At 43.4% G+C, this 23,421-nt stretch overlaps 2 protein-coding genes across 3 annotated transcripts in view; both read left to right on the top strand.

The window, feature by feature from the left end:
* NUP160 (nucleoporin 160) overlaps positions 1–12,736 on the top strand; it is a 63,765-nt gene extending 51,029 nt beyond the window's left edge. The window contains exons 30-36 of one of the 2 annotated variants that reach the window (XM_060261974.1): positions 1,288–1,398; positions 2,286–2,409; positions 3,371–3,472; positions 5,238–5,379; positions 9,241–9,366; positions 10,965–11,069; positions 12,194–12,736. In XM_060261974.1, the coding sequence (XP_060117957.1) occupies positions 1,288–1,398; positions 2,286–2,409; positions 3,371–3,472; positions 5,238–5,379; positions 9,241–9,366; positions 10,965–11,069; positions 12,194–12,280 (797 nt within the window). In that variant the 3' untranslated portion in view covers positions 12,281–12,736. Of the gene's footprint in view, positions 1–1,287; positions 1,399–2,285; positions 2,439–3,370; positions 3,473–5,237; positions 5,380–9,240; positions 9,367–10,964; positions 11,070–12,193 lie in introns of those variants that run through there. The other variant, XR_009556569.1, reaches the window with a different exon arrangement.
* Positions 12,737–17,455: 4,719 nt separating this feature from the next.
* Positions 17,456–23,421, top strand: part of FNBP4 (formin binding protein 4) — a 34,960-nt gene continuing 28,994 nt past the window's right edge. Inside the window, 2 exon segments of the mRNA XM_060261976.1 lie at positions 17,456–17,595; positions 20,411–20,503. Coding sequence (XP_060117959.1) covers positions 17,472–17,595; positions 20,411–20,503 — 217 coding nt within the window. The 5' untranslated portion in view covers positions 17,456–17,471.

Here is a 23,421-nt window from a genome sequence, read left to right on the forward strand (position 1 = left end):
GGCACTACATGCCGTGGCTGAGTGGCTCAGACTGAGTGGGCTGAGGCTAAATCCTGCGAAGACAGAGGTCCTTTGCTTGGGTCGCTGCAGCCCGGGAGGGGGAATCCCCCTACCAGTTTTTGACGGTGCGCCGCTGACAGCAGCGGACAGGGTCAGGAGCTTGGGGGCGCTATTGGAGCCTTCCCTAAAGATGGAGGCTCAGATAGCAGCCGCTGCCAAGTCCGCGTTTTTTCACCTTAGGCGGGCAAGGCAGCTGGCCCCCTTCCTGGAGCGCGACGACCTAGCAACAGTGATCCATGCTACGGTCACCTTGAGGTTGGACTACTGTAATGCCCTCTACATGGGGCTGCCCCTGTCCCGAACTCGGAAATTGCAGCTGGTGCAGAATGCCGCGGCCCGGCTGTTACTGGGTCTCCCAAAGTGGGGACACATTCGGCCGGGTCTTTGGACCCTGCACTGGCTTCCAGTGATATACCGAGTCCGGTACAAGGTGCTGGTTATTACCTTTAAAGCCCTATATGGCCTGGGACCTGTCTACCTGAAGGACCGTCTCTCCCCACATGTTCCCCAGAGAGTACTGAGGTCGGGAACACAAAATCTCCTTACTATCCCTGGGCCAAAAGAAGCCTGCTTGAAATCCACCAGAGAAAGGGCTTTCTCTGTTATGGCCCCTACATGGTGGAATCAGCTGCCGGAGGAGGTGAGGGCCTTCCGGGCCTTGTTCAGTTTCGCAGGGCCTGTAAGACGATCCTCTTCCGGCTAGCTTACACCTAGCTAAGATGAGAACTCATTGTAGCTTGCCAGACTTCTGTTTTATATATATTTGGATTGTTTATTAGTTTTTAATGTTTTATCTGTTTTAAATGTTTAACTGTTTACATATTTAAATATTGTTCAATTTTTATGTTCGACTAATTGTTGGAAGCCGCCCTGAGCCACTTGTGGGAAGGGCGGGATACAAATCCTAAAATAAATAAATAAATAGTTAACACAACCACCAGAGCAGCTGGGGGTGACCGGGAAAGTCCAACATCAGGAATCTTCCATTATGAAATGGTGATTTTGTCGTTCAGTCGCACAGTCGAATCCGACTCTTTGCGACCTCATGGACAAAGTTACGCCAGGCCCTCCTGTCTTCGAAACGATGATTAAATTAGTGCAATTAAGGGGGGGTAGCGCTGTTTTGCTATTACTTGCATGCTAATTTTTGGTCCTCATCTTGCCTGTTTGTACTCTAAAGATGGATACTTGAACTTGCCAATATATCGCAATTATATTTTGACACAGCGGGAAGCCAGATTGAAATCTTGGAACTAAAAGATTTGGAAAGAGAATGCACCCTGGCTCGCATAAGGCTAACTTTGGCTCAGCATGATCCATCGTCAGCTGCTGTGGCAGGTATGATTAGAATTATACTAATTGGAGCACCTAAGTGTGATGTAGATGAGAGTAACTTAGTCTGTGTGTGTGGGGGGGGGGGGGGGTGGAAGCCAACAAAGGACATGCTGCTGTGCATTTCTTATTCTAGCTCCTGCATGTTGCTGTTGTGTGGAAAGGAACCGATGTCTTCATTTATGGCAGACCCTCAGCCCACAAAATGCCATCATTTATTACAGTATTGCTAAATATGCAAAGAAGACGGGTTCTATATGGGCTTTCATGATTATAATGGACACAGTTTGCCCAGTAGTTAAAGGCCGAGTGGGTGGTTTGCATCTATAAGAACAAATGCTGCAAGTACTGCCTATGCAAAATTACGACCAGTATTGAAATTGGGGGTTATTTTTTATATTGATTGTAGTGTAGAAACATACAGATCTTCTTCGTGGTCTCTGTGCATCACACTGATGGGATATAGGCGCCCGCGCCGATCTCGATCGGTATTCTTGAAAGCTGCGGATTTCCGCGCCCAGGGCCCAGTGCGCATGCGCAGAAGCCCCACCGCGCATGCTCACAGGGACCGGAGCAGACATCCCGCCAGTTCTCTTCTGACCGCCGTTCGGATCAGTCGATCTTTCGCCACGGTCGGTAGAACCCTTTCTTGGAAGTTGCGTTATTACTATTTGAACTTTAATAGGACTTTATTAGGACTTTAGATACAATTTTCCAAAAAACTTGGGAGCGAGGGAAGCGGACTTTCTCGGAGGAATTTCCCCTCAGCTTTCCTTCCCGCCTTATATTGATTGTAGTGTAGAAACATACAGTTGTGTAGCATGTAAGTACTCAGAATTTCTGATTATTCAACGTTTTAAGGTGACATTGATCCAGTTTCATTGTTTACCCAGGAAGCTCATCCCCTGAGGAGCTGGTTGTCCTGCTGGTTCAGGCTGGTCTCTTTGACACTGCCATTTCTCTCTGCCAGACCTTCAACCTTTCCTTAACGCCTGTATTTGAGGGACTTACTTTCAAGTATGTAACAAAATATTGGGCTTATTCAGGTACTGAACACGAGTGCTATAATATCAAGAAACACCCGTTGATCTTCTGTCAAAGTGTATTTTTTTTAAATTGTGTTTGAGTATTTTTTAAAATTGTGTTTTGGTTGAAACAATAGTCCGCCACACAAAAAACAAACCCCAAAATAATTTCTGTGCCTCTGGATGCAGTCCTGTGTCCCTAAGATGGGATTGCTTGGTAAAGAGGGAAAATGTGATATGGACAGGGAGATGACTGAAATGAGGCCTTCACTTCTTCGTTTAACTGCTTTTGCTTATAACTGAGCCATTTCTAGTTTGAGAGGCTTGGAAATCTGTGGAATACATCGCCCTGGTAATCAGTTACTGTAAATTGTGGAAGCAAAATGAGACTGGGTGAATTGCTAGGTAAAAAATGTTATTATTGATTTAATTTTCACTACTTCTCCTCAGTCTGTTGTGTGGATCAGTTTTGCTTTTATTGTTGTGCTTTTCCTTTCCTGTTGCGGTGATGGGTTCTTTTACTCTGGATTTCATACTTTCAGAATAAGGGGAGATATGGACACAAACCTAGTCCAGTAAGGGAGCCGGGGTGTTCCCATAGGCAGCGAAACTGTTCCACATGCTCAAAGAATGCCCATCTAGCCAGGCTCCTATCTAGGGTTCTTCATTGCAGCTATTTTTAGCCACTGCCATAGTATCTGTAGTTGATATAAGAGGTAGACTTTGAAGATGAATGAGGCGTAGGTCCATATCCCTGGTCAGATCGCCTTGAGCGAATATTTGTTCTGCAGCACAATCAGCCAAGGTAAAACAGGATAATTTCTTGTATGCCATCATGAGCTCCTCTTGCAGGAATGGAATGCATCCAAAAGTTCTCCCCCCCCCCCCTCTTTTTTTTAACAAAAGGCTTATAGTTATGGTTTATATACCTGTGGTGGTGATGTGTATTCCAGATGCATTCAGCTTCAGTCTGGAGGAGAAGCAGCTTTGACAGAAGCATGGGACTGGCTAGCTGCAAATCAGTTCTCATCAGTAATTGCAACCAAAGAAACAAGGTAATGGGATCCTTATGGAAAATAACAGATTTTCTGATTGTGGCTCAAAGGGCAGCCCGTATACCCTTTCCCCCTATTTTCTATTAAGAAAAAAAACAACCCTCTTGTTTTGAAAACTAACACTGAAGAACAATTTAAGGTTGTCAAAGATTTCAGGTTTTCACAGCTGGCAACATCATTAGGGTTTGTAGAATCTTTCGGGCTCAAGTGCCGTGTTCTACTGGAGAAAGTTTTTCTTCCAGACATTTCGTTCTCAGCTGCGGAGAACATCCTCAGTGGCGTTGCAGCCGGAGCAGGCGCTCTGACCTTCTTGGCTGCTGTGCATTGGCTGCTGGTCCTGGTTGAGGACAGCCTAATCTCTCTCAGGCCAAAGACTGAGGTAGGTTGGCACTGCTGCTTTTACTAATTCTCAATGCACAGCAGCCAAGAAGGTCAGAGCGCCTGCTCCGGCTGCAATGCCACTGAGAATGTTCTCCGCAGCTGAGAACGAAACGTCTGGAAGGAAAACTTTCTCCAGTAGAACACGGCACTTGAGCCCAAAAGTTTCTACAAACCCTAATTTAAGGTTGCTACAACAACCCAAAATACCACTTGAATGTCTTTTGTCCTTGATTTCACACATCATGCTTTACTTGAAGCTGTTAACCCTTCATTTTTCAGATCTACCTGCTCTCCTGGTGGACCCAGCTTTGTGGGCTTTTTGATCCATATGATAGTATCATCATGGGAACTTGATGTGTGATGACAGACTAAACAAATCAGACAGTGAGAACACACACACACACACACAAACTAAGATTGATTGATTAAATCAAGAAGAAATTGGAAAGATTTATATTCCACCTTTCAACTATTTAGGTTTTCAGAGCTGCTCACTTGCACAATATAAAGTATCGAGCAATAAAACGAATTAAATTAAACAAATAAAATAACAGCCTTCTAAAAGTAGCCTAATGAATAGTTGAACGATAAAAATGCAAGGAAAGAACACACAAACATGGAATGGAAATGAAATTAAACTGGGACTGGAGTCAGAGAAACATTGCACAGTAAGATGAAACTAGCCAGACAAACCCAACAAACAGACATGTACGGCAGTAGAAATTCCCATGGAGAGGGGGTTCTTTCACTTTAAGTATCCTGCATGGGGTGGTACTAGCAGAGCTGTTCTCCAATATAAGACTGCAGAAAGTGCATTCTATAAAAGCCCAGTGTTAAGAATATAAATTTCAAAGAAAAATTAACACGTTGAATTCACTGCCACAGGAAGTGATGGTGGCTACAGTCATACAAAACTTCAACAGGGGATTAGATAAACATGTGGAGCAGAGGTCCATCAGTGACTATAAGCTGCAAGGTATAGATGGAACACTGTCTGGGGCAGTGATGCTCTGTATTCTTGGTACTTGGGGGGCAACAGTGGGAGGGCTTCGGGAGTTCTGGCCCTGCTAGTAGACCTCATGATAGCACCTGGGTTTGGGCTACTGTGTGACACAGAGGTTGGACTGGATGGGCCATTTCCTGATCCAACATGGCTTCACTTATGTTCTTAGCAGTCTGTATATGTCGTAGGAGTTGGGGAAGGGAGGGGTTAGAAACAATCATAAATAATGACGACTAATAAAAGCCAAGTCAAAATGCAGGGATGAGAGCCGTCTACTGGTATCCCAATATAAATGTGTATATACAGATAGTTTGCACAGGGGGACTACCTTTACCGTATAGATCTGATGACATAGTAAAGTGTACTCTTATTGAATTTTAGTGCAACAGATGAAGCATGGCGTCTTTTATCATCCTACCTGGACAGATTCAAGTCTCAGAACAACTTATATCATCGCTGTGTGATCAACAAGTTACTGTCTCATGGGGTGCCCTTGCCTAACTGGCTTATCAACAGTTACAAAGTAAATGCTTTATTTTTGCAAAATTAAATTGAAGTTTGGGGAGCATGGATGTTACAGAGGGATGTGTGTTAAATCTGTTTCAGTAACAATTTAACATCAGTGGTATTTGTAGCTTAGTGTAAAGTTGTTCATGATTGTCAAGGAACTGAAGATCAGTGCTGTTTATTTATTTATGATTTGTATCCCGCCCTTCCCACAAGTGGCTCAGGGCGGCTCCCAACAATTAGTCAAACATAAAGTTAAACAAGTATTTGAATATATAAACAAAACATTTAAAACTGTTAAAACCTTAAAACCATTACACATTCCAAAAATATGTCTAACAGGAGTCTGGCAAAGCTACATTTAGTTTCTCATCTCAGCTAGGTGTAAGCTAGCCGGAAGAGGGTCGTCTTACAGGCCCTGCGGAACTGAACAAGGTCCCGCAGGGCCCTCACCTCCTCCGGCAGCTGATTCCACCATGTAGGGGCCATAACAGAGAAGGCCCTGTCTCTAGTGGATTTTAAGCGGGCTTCTTTTGGCCCAGGGATATATCATCAGGAGACAACTGAATGCTTAAGCAGAGTGGCTGAGTTGACAAGTGGACAACAACAAATAGTCCCTAAAAGAGGAGATCTTCCTCCAGATTGTAGATTGATTCAGCCAGCCAACAGGAGCTGCACCTCCTTGTCTCCGACAACCACCACCATTTCCCCAGACTGTTCTCCAGATTCCAGGTTGCAATGGTAAAGCAGATGGATGCACTACTTTCACTGTAGCCTCCAGGACTGATCTATATCTTATAAAAGCCCTGCTGGATCAGATCAGTGGTCCATCTAGTTCAGCATCCTGTCTCACACAGTGGCCAACCAGTTCCTCTGGAGGGCCAGCAACAAGGCATAGACCAAGGCTTATTATGTCTGAATGGCTCTGGGATTCAGAGTCTTAGTGCCTTTGAATGTAGAGGTTCCTGTTAATCACCTGAATGTAGAGGTTCCTGTTAATTGAATGTAGAGGTTCCTGTTAATCACCATGGCTGGTAGCCATTGACAGACTTACCTTGTATGAATCTATCTAATCCTCTTTTAAAGCTATTTATTCCTTTGGCCATCACTACATCCTCTGGCAGCAAAGTCCACATCACTCTCTGTGTAAAGTAGTATTTCCTTTTGTTCGTCCTGAACCTACTGCCATCAGTTTCATTGAATTCCTTTGAGTTCTAGTATTTTGGTAGGAGAAAAAGTTCTCTTTGTCAACTCTCTCCATCCCATGCATAATTGTATAACCTCTATGATGTCACCCCTTAGTCATCTCTTTTCTAAACTAAAAAGTCCCATATTCTAGCCTTTCCTTATAGGGAAGGTGCTCCAATTCCCTGATCATCTTGGTTGCCCTCTTTTTCCCAGCTTTTTCTACGATACATGACCAGGACTGTACATAGTATTCCAAATGAGGCTGGACCATAGATCTATACAGGAGCATTACAGTATTGGCCATTTTATTCTCAATCCCTTTCCTAAGGGAGAGATGTCTTCTTAGGTGGTTAAGAATGAGGATCTTCTTTTCTGACTGTCTCCATGGCCAGAAGTGTGTAAAAACTTGGTGCATTATAGCTGGAAAAGGTGTGTATGGGTGTGTCCATACTACACTAAATGATGCGTTTTGCAACTGGGTTTTTGCTATTCTTACACAGTGAAAATCCAGTTGCGAAACACATTATTCAGTGTAGTGTGAATGCACCCTATCTTTCACAAAGACAAGACAATCCTGAGAACAGAACTTACATTCACACATTCCCAGCATTCACGGGAAATATTACCATCCTTTTTGTTCCCTTGTACATCCAAGGGAGAAAGAGTGACATGCTCTAACTTGACCCCCAGGATCTGTTGGACCCCCAGAGAGCTCTAAGAATCTACATCAAGTGAACAACAGCTTTTTGAAAGACTGATTTCCTATTCATTGCGATCAGTCCACCTCACAGAAGAAGAGAAGTTTTCTAGAGCTTCAGTAAGCTGTACTCTGAGGCAGTGCATTGCTCAAGTGTATCAATTTAGTAAAACTCAAAGAATGAGGCTTGAATGCCCTCCACTTTCCTGGTAAAAGCTGAGATCCAAATAGGGATACCATAGAGGATTTGGGCAAGCGTTTTGGCTTTGAACACTTTAATAGCTGCTGGAGCTAATTGGTTGCCCCTTGCAAAGAAAAACTGTTTAATTTGAGCAGCTGAACATTTAGCCAAGTTGATGGTGTTGTTACGATGTGAAACCCAGCTTAACTTGTGGTTAAAAGTGATCCCCAAGTATTTAAAATTTTTTGTTTGCTCGATTGTTGAATTGCCAATAAACCATCTCTGTGGGCGCCAGCAGTTTGAAAAGACAACTACTTTAGATTTGGTGTAATTGATAGTAAGTGAATTACAATTACAGTAGTCATAAAAGGCATTCAAATACCTTTGCAGGCCCACTCTTGTACAAGAGAGGATGGTAGTGTCATCGGCATAAAGTAATAAGGGGACCGCTCGGCCTGCAAGGTTTGGTATGGTAGTAAAACTCAAATACCTGCAGGGATTACAGCTCACTCTACCCAGAGAATGGCTTCAAGAGCAGCATTGGATGCTCAGGCTTTGGCCAAAGAGATCTGCAAGGCAGCTGTATGATTGTCCGTCTTCACCTTTGTTAAGCATTACAAATTGAATAGCTGATGCAGCCTTCGCCAGGAGGATTCTGCAAAACGTGGTTCAGGTGGAGTAATATTCTCTACCCACCTGAAATGGGATATGACTGCTTTATAAAGTCCTGTGACAAGATGTCCTCCCCCCCAACAAGTACTGAACATTGGTACAATGAGGGTTCCTTCTGCTCTGAGGAAGGGAGGGCATCTTGCCCCACCCTGTCAGTAAGGGGAGAAAGAAATAATCCAGGTTTTTCTCTTGCAGACTTCCTCTTTCCATTTCAAAGTATTGTAATGCTTAACAAATTCAGAGCAATGTTTTTCTAAATACTTCTTTGGGAGTTACTAAACTGAATCAGTGGGTGATTCCTGCCCAAGAGACCAGAAAATTTTGGTCCTGCTTCTTTGATGAGCAGGTAGAAATCACCTAGGAAAAGATGCCCCACCTTCCTCAGAGCAGAAGGAGCCCTCACAGTAAGTGTCAGCATCCTATTTATTTACTTCACTTAGAGTTTGCCTTTCTCAGTGATACTCAAGGTGGACCACAGAATTAAAAATAAAACCAAAAACAGGCAGCATAAGACATCCAATAAATAATGCAGTAGGACTGGGACAGTGATGACAACTGGCTTGAAATGTAATTTGGAACAATCTTAATGGTCAATCACAGCAGTACCAAAGAGTTGCCGAGGATAGCATTCAAGAGGATGGAAAGGGTGCCCAGTGATGTATTAAAGCCTTTTTAGGCAAGTGATTTGCAGAAAGCAAAAATAGGTAAACTTTAGGCAAGTGATTTGCAGAAAGCAAAAAAAAAGATAAACTTTTTATCTCTTACTGATATTGGATAGAAAGAGACTTTCAATGCCCTTGGTTAGCTATTTGAAACATTTGCCAAATAAAGGAAAGAGCTTACAAATGTCTAAGATGGAGAAGATTGGAAGCGATTTGAAGATCTGAGAGAATGCCAGGGAGGTGAAATTGTCATAGGTTAAGTACAAGGTAAGAAGGTAGTCTTTTCCTTTGATTGTCATAAATTGACCCAGGATTTTGCATTCATCTACACTTGCCTCAGATTCTTGGAAACCTCACCAGCAAGAAGTGAGGTCTACTTGTTGGTGCTTTCATTGCAGTGCTCAAATATAAAATACAGTACGGCTTGGAACCAGCCGTTCACGCTGGCTTCCCTGAATTGTATTTGTTTCTTCACAGAAGGTAGATGCTGCTGAACTTCTCCGCCTCTATTTGAACTATGACCTGCTAGAAGAAGCTGTGGATTTGGTACTGGAGTATGTGGATGCTGTACTTGGGAAAGGACATAGTTATTTTGGAATTGAGGTAGGGCGAGCATGTCTCTAATTCATAACTATCACAAACCTACCACCTCCATAGCATTGCCAAGTGTGCTAAACTCTCAAGTTAGGGAACCTGCTCCAGGAGGGTGGCTGGTTTGGCAGGAGCAAACAAAAGGCTGAAGTGCAAGTCCATACACCTCAAGATATTGCTGCCACCAGCCCCTTTGACTGCCTAGACAACCAGAGACCAAGGGACCAAGCCTCTAGCCCTTCTCAGGTCTAGACAAGAATTCAGATTGAAGCCTCCTGAATTCAAGAACACACCAAAATATAATTAAAGTTATTTATTAAAAGGATGTGCAAGAATATGCAACAAAGAGCAAAGAACATTGAGGATAAAATAACAAAGCAGGATAACTAACCTAGATACTTAAAACAATGGTCTTCTAATCCAGAGGTTACTTAGCAAGGCAAAGTCTGAGATACTTTCAAAGTCCAAAATCAACAGGTGCCCAGCTGTCATGGCCCACTGCAGTCAAAAGTGTCCCAAGGCTAGTTGTAGTCCAAGTAAAGGGTGAAACTAGAATAAAGATTCTTCCCTTTATCAAAGATTTCAGGTTTTCACGGCTGGTAACATCATTAGGGTTTGTAGAGTCTTTCGGGATCAAGTGCCGTGTTCTACTGGAGAAAATTTTCCTTCCTTCCTCAAGGATGTTCTCCGCAGCTGAGAACAAAACGTCTGGAAGGAAAACTTTCTCCAGTAGAACACGGCACTTGATTCCGAAAGACTCTACGAACCCTAATTTTTCCCTTTATGCCTTGTAGCCTGCACTGGCATGATTTAGGCTAGCCAATCAAATGTAGGCTCAGTGATGTAACCCAACTGACTATTGGTGTTACTGACCAGGTGATGTCTCCAATCAGATGAGATTGCCAGTTAGTTTCTGATGTTCTGCAGCTTCATAAGACCCAATTAAGAAGCTCCCACAAATTTTTGCATTAACAAGGTGGAATGTGTGGGCCCATTTTGGTGGCCTTGAAACTATTAGTGCAGATGAAACACCCTATATCCCTCCTCCATTATCTCTCCCTCTTGAGTCATTGTCAGCTTGGGCTTGATGTTCAGAAAGCAGAAATTTTTGTGTCCTGTTGGCTTTAACCTAAACCAGTGTTTCAGTTTGAACAAGAGACTATGAAAAAGGCCTAGTCTCTTGATAATAATGTATTTTAAAGAATATTTTTGCATTATTGTTAAAGTATATAGCTTGTAGAACAGGCTTCCAACACAAATTTTTAAAGTGCAAAAAAGGAGTAAATATTTGTACTTTGGTTACGATGAAGCCTTTTAAAAACAAGTTTCCTACTGCCTGTTTTAAAGAAAGCATTGCTTTATTTGGATAACATGAATAAATATGCTTAGTGGGAAAATCATTCATCAAAATTTATTGCTTCAATCCAAAATTCAAACCTTTTTTTTTTTTTTTAATTTTGGCTCTGCAGTTTTGGCAGTGAGCAAATGTAGGTCCACATAGTGGCTTTAACTCCAGTCATAGCTGGGATGTTTTCTTCATGATACAGTTAATGTTCAGAAATGTTCCTTGTAGTTAAATTGTATTCAAGTTTAGTTTTGTTGTTGATTAGGTCCCATTGTCAGCTACATCACCAAGGGTTTGGCTTCCATATTCTGCCATCGACCAGCTTCTTCAGGCGCTAGGGGAAAACACAGCCAATCACCACAACACAATGGTAAGTACATCAAGTGAAAACCAGAATTCACCAGAGTGGTTTTTATTCCTCCTCGCTATATTCCAAACAACATCAGTTTATAATATAATAGCGTTATAGAACTTAATCAAAATTAGATTAGATTTAGATAAACTGGAGGGGGCGGCATTGTTTGCCTGATTTCCTGTTCTTGCTGCAGCTTCATATGCTGCACGACTTATGAAGAAGAAGATGAAGATATTGGATTTATATCCCGCCCTCCACTCCGAAGAGTCTCAGAGCGGCTCACAATCTCCTTTACCTTCCTCCCTCACAACAGACTCCCTGTGAGGTAGATGAAGATATTGGATTTATATCCCGCCCTCCACTCCGAAGAGTCTCAGAGCGGCTCACAATCTCCTTTACCTTCCTCCCCCACAACAGACTCCCTGTGAGGTAGATGAAGATATTGGATTTATATCCCGCCCTCCACTCCGAAGAGTCTCAGAGGGGCTCACAATCTCCTTTACCTCCCCCCCCCCACAACAGACACCCTGTGAGGTAGATGGAGATATTGGATTTATATCCCGCCCTCTACTCCGAAGAGTCTCAGAGGGGCTCACAATCTCCTTTACCTTCCTCCCCCACAACAGACACCCTGTGAGGTAGATGAAGATATCGGCTTTATATCCCGCCCTCTGCTCCGAAGAGTCTCAGAGCAGCTCACAATCTCCTTTACCTTCCTCTCCCACAACAGACACCCTGTGTTATCATTTTGCACTGTCTCCTGATTCTCAGCAAAGAGGGCGGGGAGCATGTGGGCTGCTGGGCAAGGCATGTAGATGAAGGAGATAAAATCACATTTGCAAGATCACTCAGTTAGAAGGAACATGGATCCCACTTGTAGGAAACCAATAGGTTTCTCCAGTGGCTTCATTCAGGCTCGGAAATGTGTAGGTAGGACCTAGCATACATCCTGCAAATCCGTGCACAAATTTTTATTTGAGAATAAGCAAAATGATTCTGTAAGAATAATCTCAGTCACCAAAAAAAACTCCTTCAGTCAGGTGGCAAGATGTATTATAAAATGCAGTCATATCTTCCATTTTGAATACTAGCAACTAACGCCTGTTACCGTCGTGTGATCATACTGCTTTTTCTTCCAGCTCTACCAGAAGGTCCATGACAAATTAGAGGACTATCAACAACAAGTCGCTGTGACAACTCACGATCTCCTGTATCTTCGAAACTAGCAAATGGCCTGGACTATGTGGCCTCTCTGAATCACTTTGTGCCTGGTGGCTTCCGAGACAAAGCTACACATACTGAGCTTGAGGCTGATGTACATAATTGGCATGAAATATGTGAGGTGTTAGCTTTGCATATGTTGGCTGGGGCCAGAGGGAGCCCTGTGCACTGCGGGTGGTGCTATTACACAAATTTTATTTTTTCATAATGATCCTAAACATTCCCGATGAAGGAATAGGAGATGTTTTATAACATACTGGAGATGCTGAATTAAAATAAAGTTGGCAGTCATTTCCAGTAATGCAAGTTTGTATATTGCATGTTCCCGACATCTTTCTACTGAAATATTTCGTATTATCGGCTTCCTTTCTCGTATTGTACAATAGATGGGCTCTCGATAAGCTTTTATTTATTGTGACACTTTTGAATTGCCTTTAATAAAATTAAAACTTTGTTTTAAATTCTCAGATATTTTTTTTTTTAAACTAAAGGTGGCTCGACATTATGTATCCTTTTTTAAGGCTGCCTATTTTGAAGGAAACAAAACGTGATTTGCATTTTCATGGGAATAGAGAAACTATTGCAGCTTTCCTTGGAACTATGTTTTCTGCCTGTAATGATAGCTTCCAGCTGGAAGAAAACCAGTTTATTTTAGGATACTTGTATCCTACCTTTCCACTAACAAACAGTGACCGAGGTGACTCACAAATACATATCCGTATAGTAAACTATAAAAAGCCATAGCATTTTGAAAAGCACAGCAGCATTTTTAAATCAGTGCAGTGATACAAAAAAAACATAAAATAGGAAAATAGCATCAACCAATAGCTCACATCTGCTTAGGGCTTAAAAGTAATCACTAACTCTTGAATTGCGCCCAAAAACAAATTGGAACCCTGTGGCAATGTTGAGGTGTTCCTCATGGTGGTTCCAGTTAGGACTCCATACTATATTTTGACCAGTGACAAGGAACTCACTCTTCAAAAGCAGGCTTCACAGAGGATGTTACACTAGTTAAGTATAGTTAAGGCATGCTTAGTTATGGCCAGATCCATTCTCTACAGGAATAGCTACAGCTGGAGAACCAGCTTTGTTTGGCAAAAGGCATTCCCGGGCTGCTTCGTAAGTCCGTTTCACCAAAAAACAACCATATTTAGAAGTACACCCAACCTGCAAATGTGATTCTTCAAGAGAACTGCCTCATCCAAAATAGATTGTAAACCTGTTCCCTGTACTATCACTGACTGATATGACTTTGATCTTGTTTAGATTAAGTTACCTTGACTCTGGACAGCAGTCAAGGTTGTTAATGCTTTCTGGGATCTGATGGAAAGGGGAGAGATGATCCATTCACATATTGAGTACACCAAAGCATCTAATCTATTTGTGCATAGCACTATACATAATCTGAATGTTTTTAATTCCCCCCAATGAAAAGATCTATTGATACAAAGACATCAAAAATTTAGTATCTTCCTTTTTTAAAATTTATAACCCATATCAATCAAATAATTCTTCTCCCTTTAAAATTGCTTCTGAACAATTTCTCCAAAGTACCTTACATACAAATTTTAAAAAGAATGAGTGATAAAACAGAAACCCATGGGACCCGACAGAACAAATCCCACACTGCTGACGATCTGCAGCAATAACTGTTTGTGGCAGAAGTTCCTGGTGGAAACTGTTAACTTCCATTTCAGTGTATCTGAGAAAGTGTGCCTGCAAACCACCAAAGCTCATATCTTGAATAAACTTTTGTTGGTTTTAAAGGTGCCACTGGACTAAAAAATAGGATGCAAAGTGTTTCCCCATGGTATGGTCCTCTGTATCAGGCTGTTGATAAATCCAGCAGCAGCAGCATCAAAGATGCACAGCCCTTATCAATCTCCTTTCCCTTCCTCCCCCACAACAGACACCCTGTGAGGTGGGTGGGGCTGGAGAGGGCTCTCACAGCAACTGCCCTTTCAAGGACAACCTCTGCCAGAGCTATGGCTGACCCAAGGCCATTCCAGCAGGTGCAAGTGGAGGAGTGGGGAATCAAACCCGGTTCTCCCAGATAAGAGTCTGCACACTTAACCTCTACACCAAACTGGCTCTCTTCCTTCCCCACAACAGACACCCTGTGAGGTGGGTGGGGCTGGAGAGGGCTCTCACAGCAGCTGCCCTTTCAAGGACAACTTCTGCCAGAGCTATGGCTGACCCAAGGCTATGCTAGCAGGTGCAAGTGGAGGAGTGGGGAATCAAACCCGGTTCTCCCAGATAAGAGTCTGCACACTTAACCACCACACCAAACTGGCTAGAAAGAAAATGAAGCCCATTTTAAACAAACTAGCGGAGCAGAAGGTTCGTTTTCGGTGGTCTTCCTCCACTCAAATCACTGTGGTGCATCAGGGTCATCGTTTGTCTGCCTCTGACTTCATCTCAGGATCTGAACTCAAGAAACTTCAAATTGAACCTCCTAAACCTACTGACTCTAATTGTGCTGGTTCATCTCGACCACCCAACCCGTCGTTCCTTCAGAAATCGAAATAGCGACGCTGAGTACATTATATATATCTTTTCTTTGCCCAATGCTTAGTTTAATCTATATGCTAGATAACGCTTTGAATATATCTGACTTCAAATTTTCTGTCTTATAGGGTTTGTTGCTAACATTTTTTTTACATGTAAAGGGGCAATCGGAAGGACCTTATCTCTAGCTCTCTATATACAGTACAAATTCCAATTGTTGCAATTTGCATTTAGTGTTCTATTGTTCTCTAGTAAGAGACAGATTAATTTTGTAACAATAAGGGAACTGGGAGACGCAATGGCATCGCAAAAGAATGGAAAAGCCCCAGGTCCAGATGGATTGCCTGCAGAATTTTACAAAGCTTATGAGGAGTCCTTATTGTTACCATTCAAACGTCTCCTTGAAAGGATTCAAGATGAAGCCCAAATACCAGACTCCTGGCAAGAAGCCACAATATCCTTAATTCCAAAAGAAGGTGCAGATTTGAAAGATATTAAAAATTATTGTCCAATCTCTCTTTTGAATGTGGACTATAAAATTTTTGCAGCAATATTGGCACAACGCCTGAAGAAAGTTCTACAGTCCACAATGCATCAAGACCAAGCTGGATTTCTTCCGAAAAGGTATTTGAAAGACAAATGTTAGAACAGTCTGTAATATATTGGAATATTATGAGACTCATCCAGAGAAACAATTGGCATTAATCTGTTTGGATGCTGAGAAGGCCTTAGATAATGTCCGTTGGCAATTTATGCTGCAGCAATTGAAGGGAATGGAATGTGGTGAAAATTTCTTGAGCGCAATAGAATCAATATACTCCTCCCAAAGAGCAAGAGTGATGGTGAATTAACAAAAGCAATTGATATCCAAAAAGGTACAAGACAAGGTTGCCCATTGTCACCATTTTTTATTTTATGCTTAGAGATACTGAATAACCAGATAAGAGAAGACACAGATATCAAGGGAGCAGTGATAAAAGATGAACAATATAAATTGAGAGCCTTTGCAGATGACCTGGTTTTTATACTAGAGCAACCAATAGATTCAATTGACTGTCTTATAAATAAGATTAACCAATTTGGCTACTGGGCAGGACCGAAGATCAACGATCATAAAACAAAATTTTTGTGTGCAATAACGTATTTCCTGGCTCCCATTATATCCAACAGGCTTTCAGGCACCTCCCAGTGTTCCCAATGTGGACATTTGTTTTAGTACAGGGGTGTCAAACATGCATCCCGGGGGCTCCTATAAGGCCCCCAAGCTACTGGCTGCCATCTGCTTCCTTCTCCCTCTCTCGTCCTTCCTTCTGCAGAACAGCTTGCTTTGCAAGGCTTGCTCAATTGCACAGGAGCTACAAAAGTAAAGCCTCTATTTTCTCCATTGGTTGAGACTCCCCCCCCCTTGGGGAGGAAGGAGGGGAGGGATAACTTGCTTTGCCAGGCTCTCTCAATCGCACAGCAGAGCTACTGAGTCAAGCCTCTCTTCCTTCTATTGGCTGAGGCTCCTCCCCCTTCTGGTCCCCTGGGAAAGGAGGGAAAGAGCCAGAGCTTCCTTTACCCAGTTATCTGGATCCCATGGGAAAGATACAAATAAAGTACCTTTAAGACCAACAAGTGCTAACGTTTTAAGGTGGTTTTTTTTTTTAAATGTGTTTGTCTGTGTGCTTTATAAAGTTTATATCTCTGCTACCAAATCTTAAATAGGTACACACATGATCCAGTCCAACATGGCCCGGCCCAACAAGGTCTCATGTATGTCTAGGGCTGCCAATCCCCAGGTGGGGGCAGGGGATCCCCCGGTTTGAAGGCCCTTTCCCCGCTTCAGGGTCATCCAAAAGCGGGGGAGGGAAATGTCTTCTGGGAACTCTCTTATTCCCTATGGAGGTTTATTCCCATAGAAAATAATGGAGAATTGATCCGCGGGTATCTGGGGCTCTGGGGGGGCTGTTTTTTGAGGTACATGCACCAAATTTTCAGTACAGCATCTAGTGCCTCTCTCCAAAATACCCCCCAAGTTTCAAAAAGATTGGACCAGGGGGCCCAGTTCTGTGAGCCCCAAAAGAAGGTGCCCCTATCCTTCATTATTTCCTATGGAAGGAAGGAACTGAAAAGGTGTGCGGTCCCTTTAAATGTGATGGCCAGAACTCCCTTTGGAGTTCAATGATGCTTGTCACACCCTTGATCTTGGCTCCACCCCTAACGTCTCCTGGCTCCACCCCCAAAGTCCCCAGATATTTCTTGAATCGGACTTGGCAACCCTATCTCATGTATGTCAGATCCGGCGGCCCTCATAACAAAATGAGTTCGACACCCCTGTTTTAGTACGTCCCGCCCCAACTGAGTCACCGTCGCTACTTCCTTGTGCGTCTTTAAAAATAACAACTAACGTTTGTATTTTTTACTCTGCGTATTTAAATAACAATTGCACTTCGCGCGCGAAGCCCGCACACGGGAGCGCGCGGCCGACACGACACAAAAGGAGAAGCGGGTTCCCACGCCGAGCGCCCGTTTCCCTCACCCTCCTCCCACCGCCAAGCCTGCCCGGCCCTGGCCGACGATGGAGGCAGGCCCCGCCCCGCCCTCCCGGCTCTCCTTGCGCTTCCGCCCCGCCCTCCACTGGCAGGCCCGAGCTTGACTCGCTTTTCTTCTCCGTCGCCGAGGAGGAGGCCGCGGCAGGCCTCGATGGGGAAGAAGTCGCGGGCGGCACCGGCGGGGCGGCGGCCTATCCTGCAGCTGTCGCCGCCGGGCCCTCGCGGAGGCCGGGAGGAAGCGGCGCCGGGCGATGGAGATTCGGCCTCGGAAGCCGGTGAGGAGGGCGCGGGCAGGCGGCGCGGCCTACCACTGGGGGGGGGGGGTTGTTTGGGGCTGCGCGATTCCGGGTCTTCCTTTCTCCCGCCTGAATGGATATTGGGCCCAGTTACCGCGCTTCCCCACCCTCACGGGTGTTCTCGGAGCGGCTGTCTTCGCCCTCCTTGACGGTGGTTGTCGGACAGATGACAACAGGGCTGCCAAAGCAGCGACGGCGTGCTCGGCTGCCGCTCTTTCCTTTTCGCTTCCATTGAATGCATCGGAGCATCGCCGTACTGATAACCATTCGATGAACTGTTTGTTGCTTTCGAGCGTTTTGCTATCGACCCCAACTGCTTCTCTTTAGCTTGGAGAAACGTCGACTGCGGGGTGGCATGATAGAGGTTTGCAAGATTATGCATGGGATGGAGAAAGTAGACAAAGAAGTACTTTTCTCCCTTTCTCGCAATACGAGAACTCGTGGGCATTCGATGAAATTGCTCAGCAGTCAGGTTAAAACGGATAAAAGGAAGTACTTCTTCACCCAAAGGGTGATTAACATGTGGAATTCACTGCCACAGGAGGTGGTGGTGGCTACAAGCATAGCCAGTTTTAAGAGGGGATTGGATAAAAAATATGGAGCAGAGGTCCATCAGTGACTATTAGCCACAGTATGTATATATATGTGTGTGTGTCTGTGTATATATATATATATATACACACACACACACACACACATATTGGCCACTGTGTGACACAGAGTGTTGGACTGGATGGGCCATGGGCCATTGGCTATTGGCCCATGGCTTCTCTTATGTTCTTATGTTCTGTTGCTCTTTTCTTTTGCATCCTCACTGTGAAGAAGACCATTCTTATAATTCTTATAATTTTTACAGATGAGGAAACCAAGTCTGGGAGACTTAGGACTCCGAAGGGTGTTCTGACTCACAAATGTTTATGCTGCAATAAATGTTGCTAGTCTTTAAGGTGCCACGGGGGCTCCTGTTTTATTTTTTCAGAGCCTCCCAGTAAACCTGTTCTGGCCTGGTTTTCGTTTTAAGGCTATCCAAGTTCTTTCACAAACTTAACTGGTGTTTTTTTGTTTACAAATGGACTTTATATTTACCTGCTCACTGAAAAACAAAACAAAAGGTCTCCCTAGCTGTGATGACCCATTAACACCCGGAGGCAATTACTTTTGTTTTTGCGCAAAACGTGCAAGAATATGTGAGTGACGTTTTCCTCTTATTCTGGTTAGTGCTTGTGGATCAGTTTGCTGGTCTAGAGACCTAGACCAATTTCACACTAGAGCTTTAATCCTAGTTTAACTCTGTCCTCAAACTGACTTTCTACACTAAAATCATAGAGTCATAAAGTTGGTTTCTAGGATTCTAGTGTAGAAAGTCAGTTTGGGGATAGAGTTAAACCAGGATTAAAGCTCTAGTGCGAAATTGGTCATAAAGTACAGTTGATGAGCCTAAATTTTTAGTCCAGTCAGTAGTATCTTAAAGACCCACAAAAATGCCCAGCGCATACACTTTTGTGAGTTGTTTGAGGCTGTATACAGTTAATGAAGACAATACAGATTTTCATAGAAAGAGATGGAGTGGAATGTAATTATTTTTCAATAGTGATGTGATAGAGAGCACCCAGTAGATCTGCCTAGTACAGTCTTGTAACCACAGTCTAAACATTACTCAAAATAGCAGTGGACTTGCTAGCTGGAATAAGGCTATTTTCCCAGCAAAAAAAATAGCAAACTTCTTTCTAGCAAATGAATTACAATTGCATATGCTCTGCACAGTTATAAGAACAGCTTTTCCAAAACGAATGTGGTTTCCTACAGTGAGTTAACAACAAAGTTAATTGGTATAGTGTGGAATATATGACTTTGGGGGGAAAATGGGGATGGTAAAGCTCTTGCGGTTTAGAATAGCCTTCTAAGTGTCTCAAAAACAAATACATTAGCATAGGATCTTGTGCCCTGAATTTTTTTTCTGTTGGTGATGGTTATTGAATGGTAATATTCAGTTGGTTGTTTTCTTGACAATGACTATTTGTGTATACCTAGAAAAAGTTCATCCTTTCTTTAGGCGGCTGTTTTGGTTAAAAAATGTCACTATAATTCTTATTAAGTTATAAATTTCTCACAGTATTTTGTCAATAATTTAAACTGGGTGGAAGGAGTGAATGATAGTTGCAGAGGGTAGTTGTGTCATCTGTAGTAGAGCAACTACAGTCCAGTAGTACCTTGGAGACGAACAACATTTTTGGGGTCTGAGTTTTTGAGAGTCAAAGCTTCCTTCATCAGATACAAGTAGGAATGGAGATTTCTGAGTTCTTATATCCCAGTATGAAGGTGTGGAGGAGTGTTACAAAGAAAGGAGTCAGGATGTAGAAAAATGCAAAATGTAATCAGAGTGTGGAAGGAAGGCATCTTGTCCTATGCCAACTCTTAAAAGTCTGTCTGCTTCATGAATACTCCAAAGTTTTTATTTGGGGTGATGGAGACAGAAAACATAACGCTTATAAAACTGCTGTTACATTCTCAAGTACAAAGCTTTCCTCAAATATATGTATTTTAGTGATTGGTGCTATAAAACATATTATTTTTGTTCTTCTAAGTAAGTACAAAATAGCTGCAAAACATAGCTACTTCTCCATGCATTAGGGAAGAAGTTCTGTGGTCCTGCTAAAATATGCCAACTGTTTGCTGATCTTCAGTAAATTAGATAGGTGTATGTATGCTCCCATTTAATTAATTTTGGAAATGCTAGTAAATTTTGCTGAAACCTTCTTAAATGTTTCTTATTTGTATGTAACTTTTTTTCCAGATGAATTTGAGGCAACAGAAGAGGCTCAAAGAACAGCTCCAAACCCAGCCCACAGTAGCATGCCTGTTGGGCCTGTGGCTGTCAAACCAACAGGTACAATCTTGCTGTTTCCTTATACTCTAATTGGTAGTTATGAACATCTAGAAGTTGGTTCACTGTAAACAAGAAAGCATTCTTCAGAGCGGCGTACAGGCAGTGAACGGTCTTTGTATCTGGTGGATCCTTAACTGCTAATTTATTAAGAATTTTCATGTGTGTTTTCTCTTGGAAATATATGGAATATTATTAAGCCTTTTATTTTAAAACTTATTGTTGGTCTACCTTTATTGTTGGTCTACCTTATTGAAGTGTTATTAGATTCCATGCTTCCTTAGCTTATCCAATGGAGCAGGTTGTTAAAAATCAAGAACATCTTTTGATTATTGTAAAGAATGATTTAGACTGGCATGGGATGGAGAAAGTAGAGAAAGAGGCAGTTTTCTCCCTTTCTCACAATACAAGAACTTGTGGACATTCGATGAAATTGCTGAGCAGATAGGTTAAAACGGATAAAAGGAAGTACTTCTTCACCGAAAGGGTGATTAACATGTGGAATTCACTGCCACAGGAGGTGGTGGTGGCCACAAGCATGGCCACCTTCAAGAGGGGTTTAGATAAAAATATGGAGCAGAGGTCCATCAGTGGCTATTAGCCACAGTGTGTGTGTGTATGTGTATATATATATAAATTTTTGGCCACTGTGTGACACAAAGTGTTGGACTGGATGGGCCATTGGCCTGATCCAACATGGCTTCTCTTATGTTCCCAAAGGCAGGGTTGCGACCTGGCACCAGGCCGCAGAGCCCTCAAAGCTGGGCTGCAGGGCCTCCAGTTCCCTGGCCGCCCCCCCCCCCCCTGTTTTCCCTCGCATCGCGCCTCCCTCCCCCAGGTCCCGCGTCTCTTTCTCCCTCCCTTCCCCACCGCAGGCAAGTCAGTTTCATGCTGCGCAAAGCTGTTCCCCTCCCTCCCCACCCAATCGCCCAATTGGAGGGAAATCGGCGTTGAGCTCATTCCGCACTGGGCCAAGCCGGCCACAGGTTAAAGAGACCGCGGCCGAAAAGGGCATATGGCTCCTCCCTCCCTGGCACTTCCTTCACATCCAGGAAGTGCCAGGGAGGGACGAGCCATACGCCCTTATCGGTTGCAGTCTGTTCGAACTGCGGCCGGCTTGGACCAGCACAGAATGAGCTCAGCACTGATTTTCCTCCAATCGGACGATCGGTCAGGGGTGGGGAGGGCTTTGCGCAGCATGAAACTGACCTGAGGGCTCCATGGCCGGATTTCCCACCAAGAGTGAGCAGTTTTAAAGGTGAGTTGCTCCCGTTCTTTTCCTTTCTTTTCTCTTTCTTCCTTTTGTCCCTCCTTTATGTCACTCTTTTCCTTCCTTCCTATTTCCTTTCTCTTTCTTTTTTCTTTTTTTCTATATTTTTCCAACCTTCCTTCCTTCCTTTCTTTCTTTCTTTCTTTCTTTCTTTCTTTCTTTCTTTCTTTCTTTCTTTCTTTCTTTCTTTCTTTCTTTCTTTCTTTCTTTCTCTCTCTCTCTCTCTCTCTCTTTCTCTCTCTCTCTCTCTCTTTCTCTCTCTCTCTTTCTTTCTTTCTCTCTCTTTCTTTCTCTTTCTCTCTCTTTCTCTCTCTCTTTCTCTCTCTCTCTCTCATCTTTCTCTCTCTCTTTCTCTCTCTCTTTCTCTCTCTCTCTCTTTCTCTCTCTCTCTCTCTCTCTCTCTTTCTCTCTCTCTCTCTCTCTCTTTCTCTCTCTCTCTTCCTCCCTCCCTCCCCTTTCCTTTCCCTTTCCCTTCCCTTCCCTTCCTTCCTTCTCTCTCTATCTCTTTCTGTTAGTCTTTTCCCCTTCCTTCCTTCCTTCCTTCCTTCCTTCCCTCCCTCCTTACTTCCTTCTTTTCTTACTTGCCATTGCTAATCTGAGTAGACCTGGTGGGGGGGGGGAGAAGCTTTACGCACCCTGACATTTAATGGTTCCCCAGGCTGCCATTTCATGTTTTCCCAGGCTGAGAGCATTTTATATTTTTAATTTTCTGCTGTGTGGTCCTTGTGCTTTTTCTTAATGTTTTATTTTTAAAATTGCATTGCAAAATCCCACTATTCTCCTACCTTTCCTAAACAAGAGTTTTAGGCTTGTTTGTATATCATTTCCTGTCTCCCGGCTCCACCCCCCAAATTTTAGTGGGCAACAAAGAAGAAATGTAAAAATAACTGGGCCACGGGGGAGGGGGGGAAGCTTGGGAAACCCTGATTTAGACCTTAATATTGGGGGGGGGGGGGTTGAGATTCTCAGTCTGTATGTTGTTGGTTGAATCTTTTAAGAAAGCATGTCTGCTTTTTCTAAATGTTTACATGCAATTGGGTATTTATTTATTTATTTTATTCCATCAAAGAAACAAACAAAACAGATTAAAATTACAATAAAAACAGCTAAAAATAAAACTGACAGAAACTCTGCCTCTACAGTAATGACCTATCTTTCCAAAAATCTCTCATATCTCAAATCGCTGGGGTGAGGGTGGTCCTGTCCCAACAGAAGGCTTGGCAGAAGAGCTCTGTTTTGCAGGCCCTGCAGAATTGAAGCCGGTCCCACAGGGCCCGGGTATTCAAGGGGAGCTCATTCCACCAAAGTCCAGGCCCTGGTTGAGGCAAGTTGGACATCTCTGGGATCAGAGACTACCAGAAGGTGTTGGGTTGCTGATCATAGAGGGGCTCATATGGGGAGAGTTGGCCCGGAAGGTATGCTGGCCACTGGCCATATAGGACTTTGACGATAAGTACTAGTACCTTAAACTGGATCTGGTACTTAGTAGACAGTCAGTGCAGTATGCACAGCACAGGATGGATCTGTGCCTGCATAGGCAACAACATTAACATCCATGCAGCTGCATTCTGTACCAGCTGGAGTTTCTAGAGTGGGGCCAAGGGCAGCCTCACTTAGAGACAGTTACACTAATCCAGCCTGAAAGGGACTG

The sequence above is a fragment of the Heteronotia binoei genome, chromosome 21 (genome assembly GCF_032191835.1).
Source record: "Heteronotia binoei isolate CCM8104 ecotype False Entrance Well chromosome 21, APGP_CSIRO_Hbin_v1, whole genome shotgun sequence".
NCBI lineage: Eukaryota > Metazoa > Chordata > Lepidosauria > Squamata > Gekkonidae > Heteronotia > Heteronotia binoei.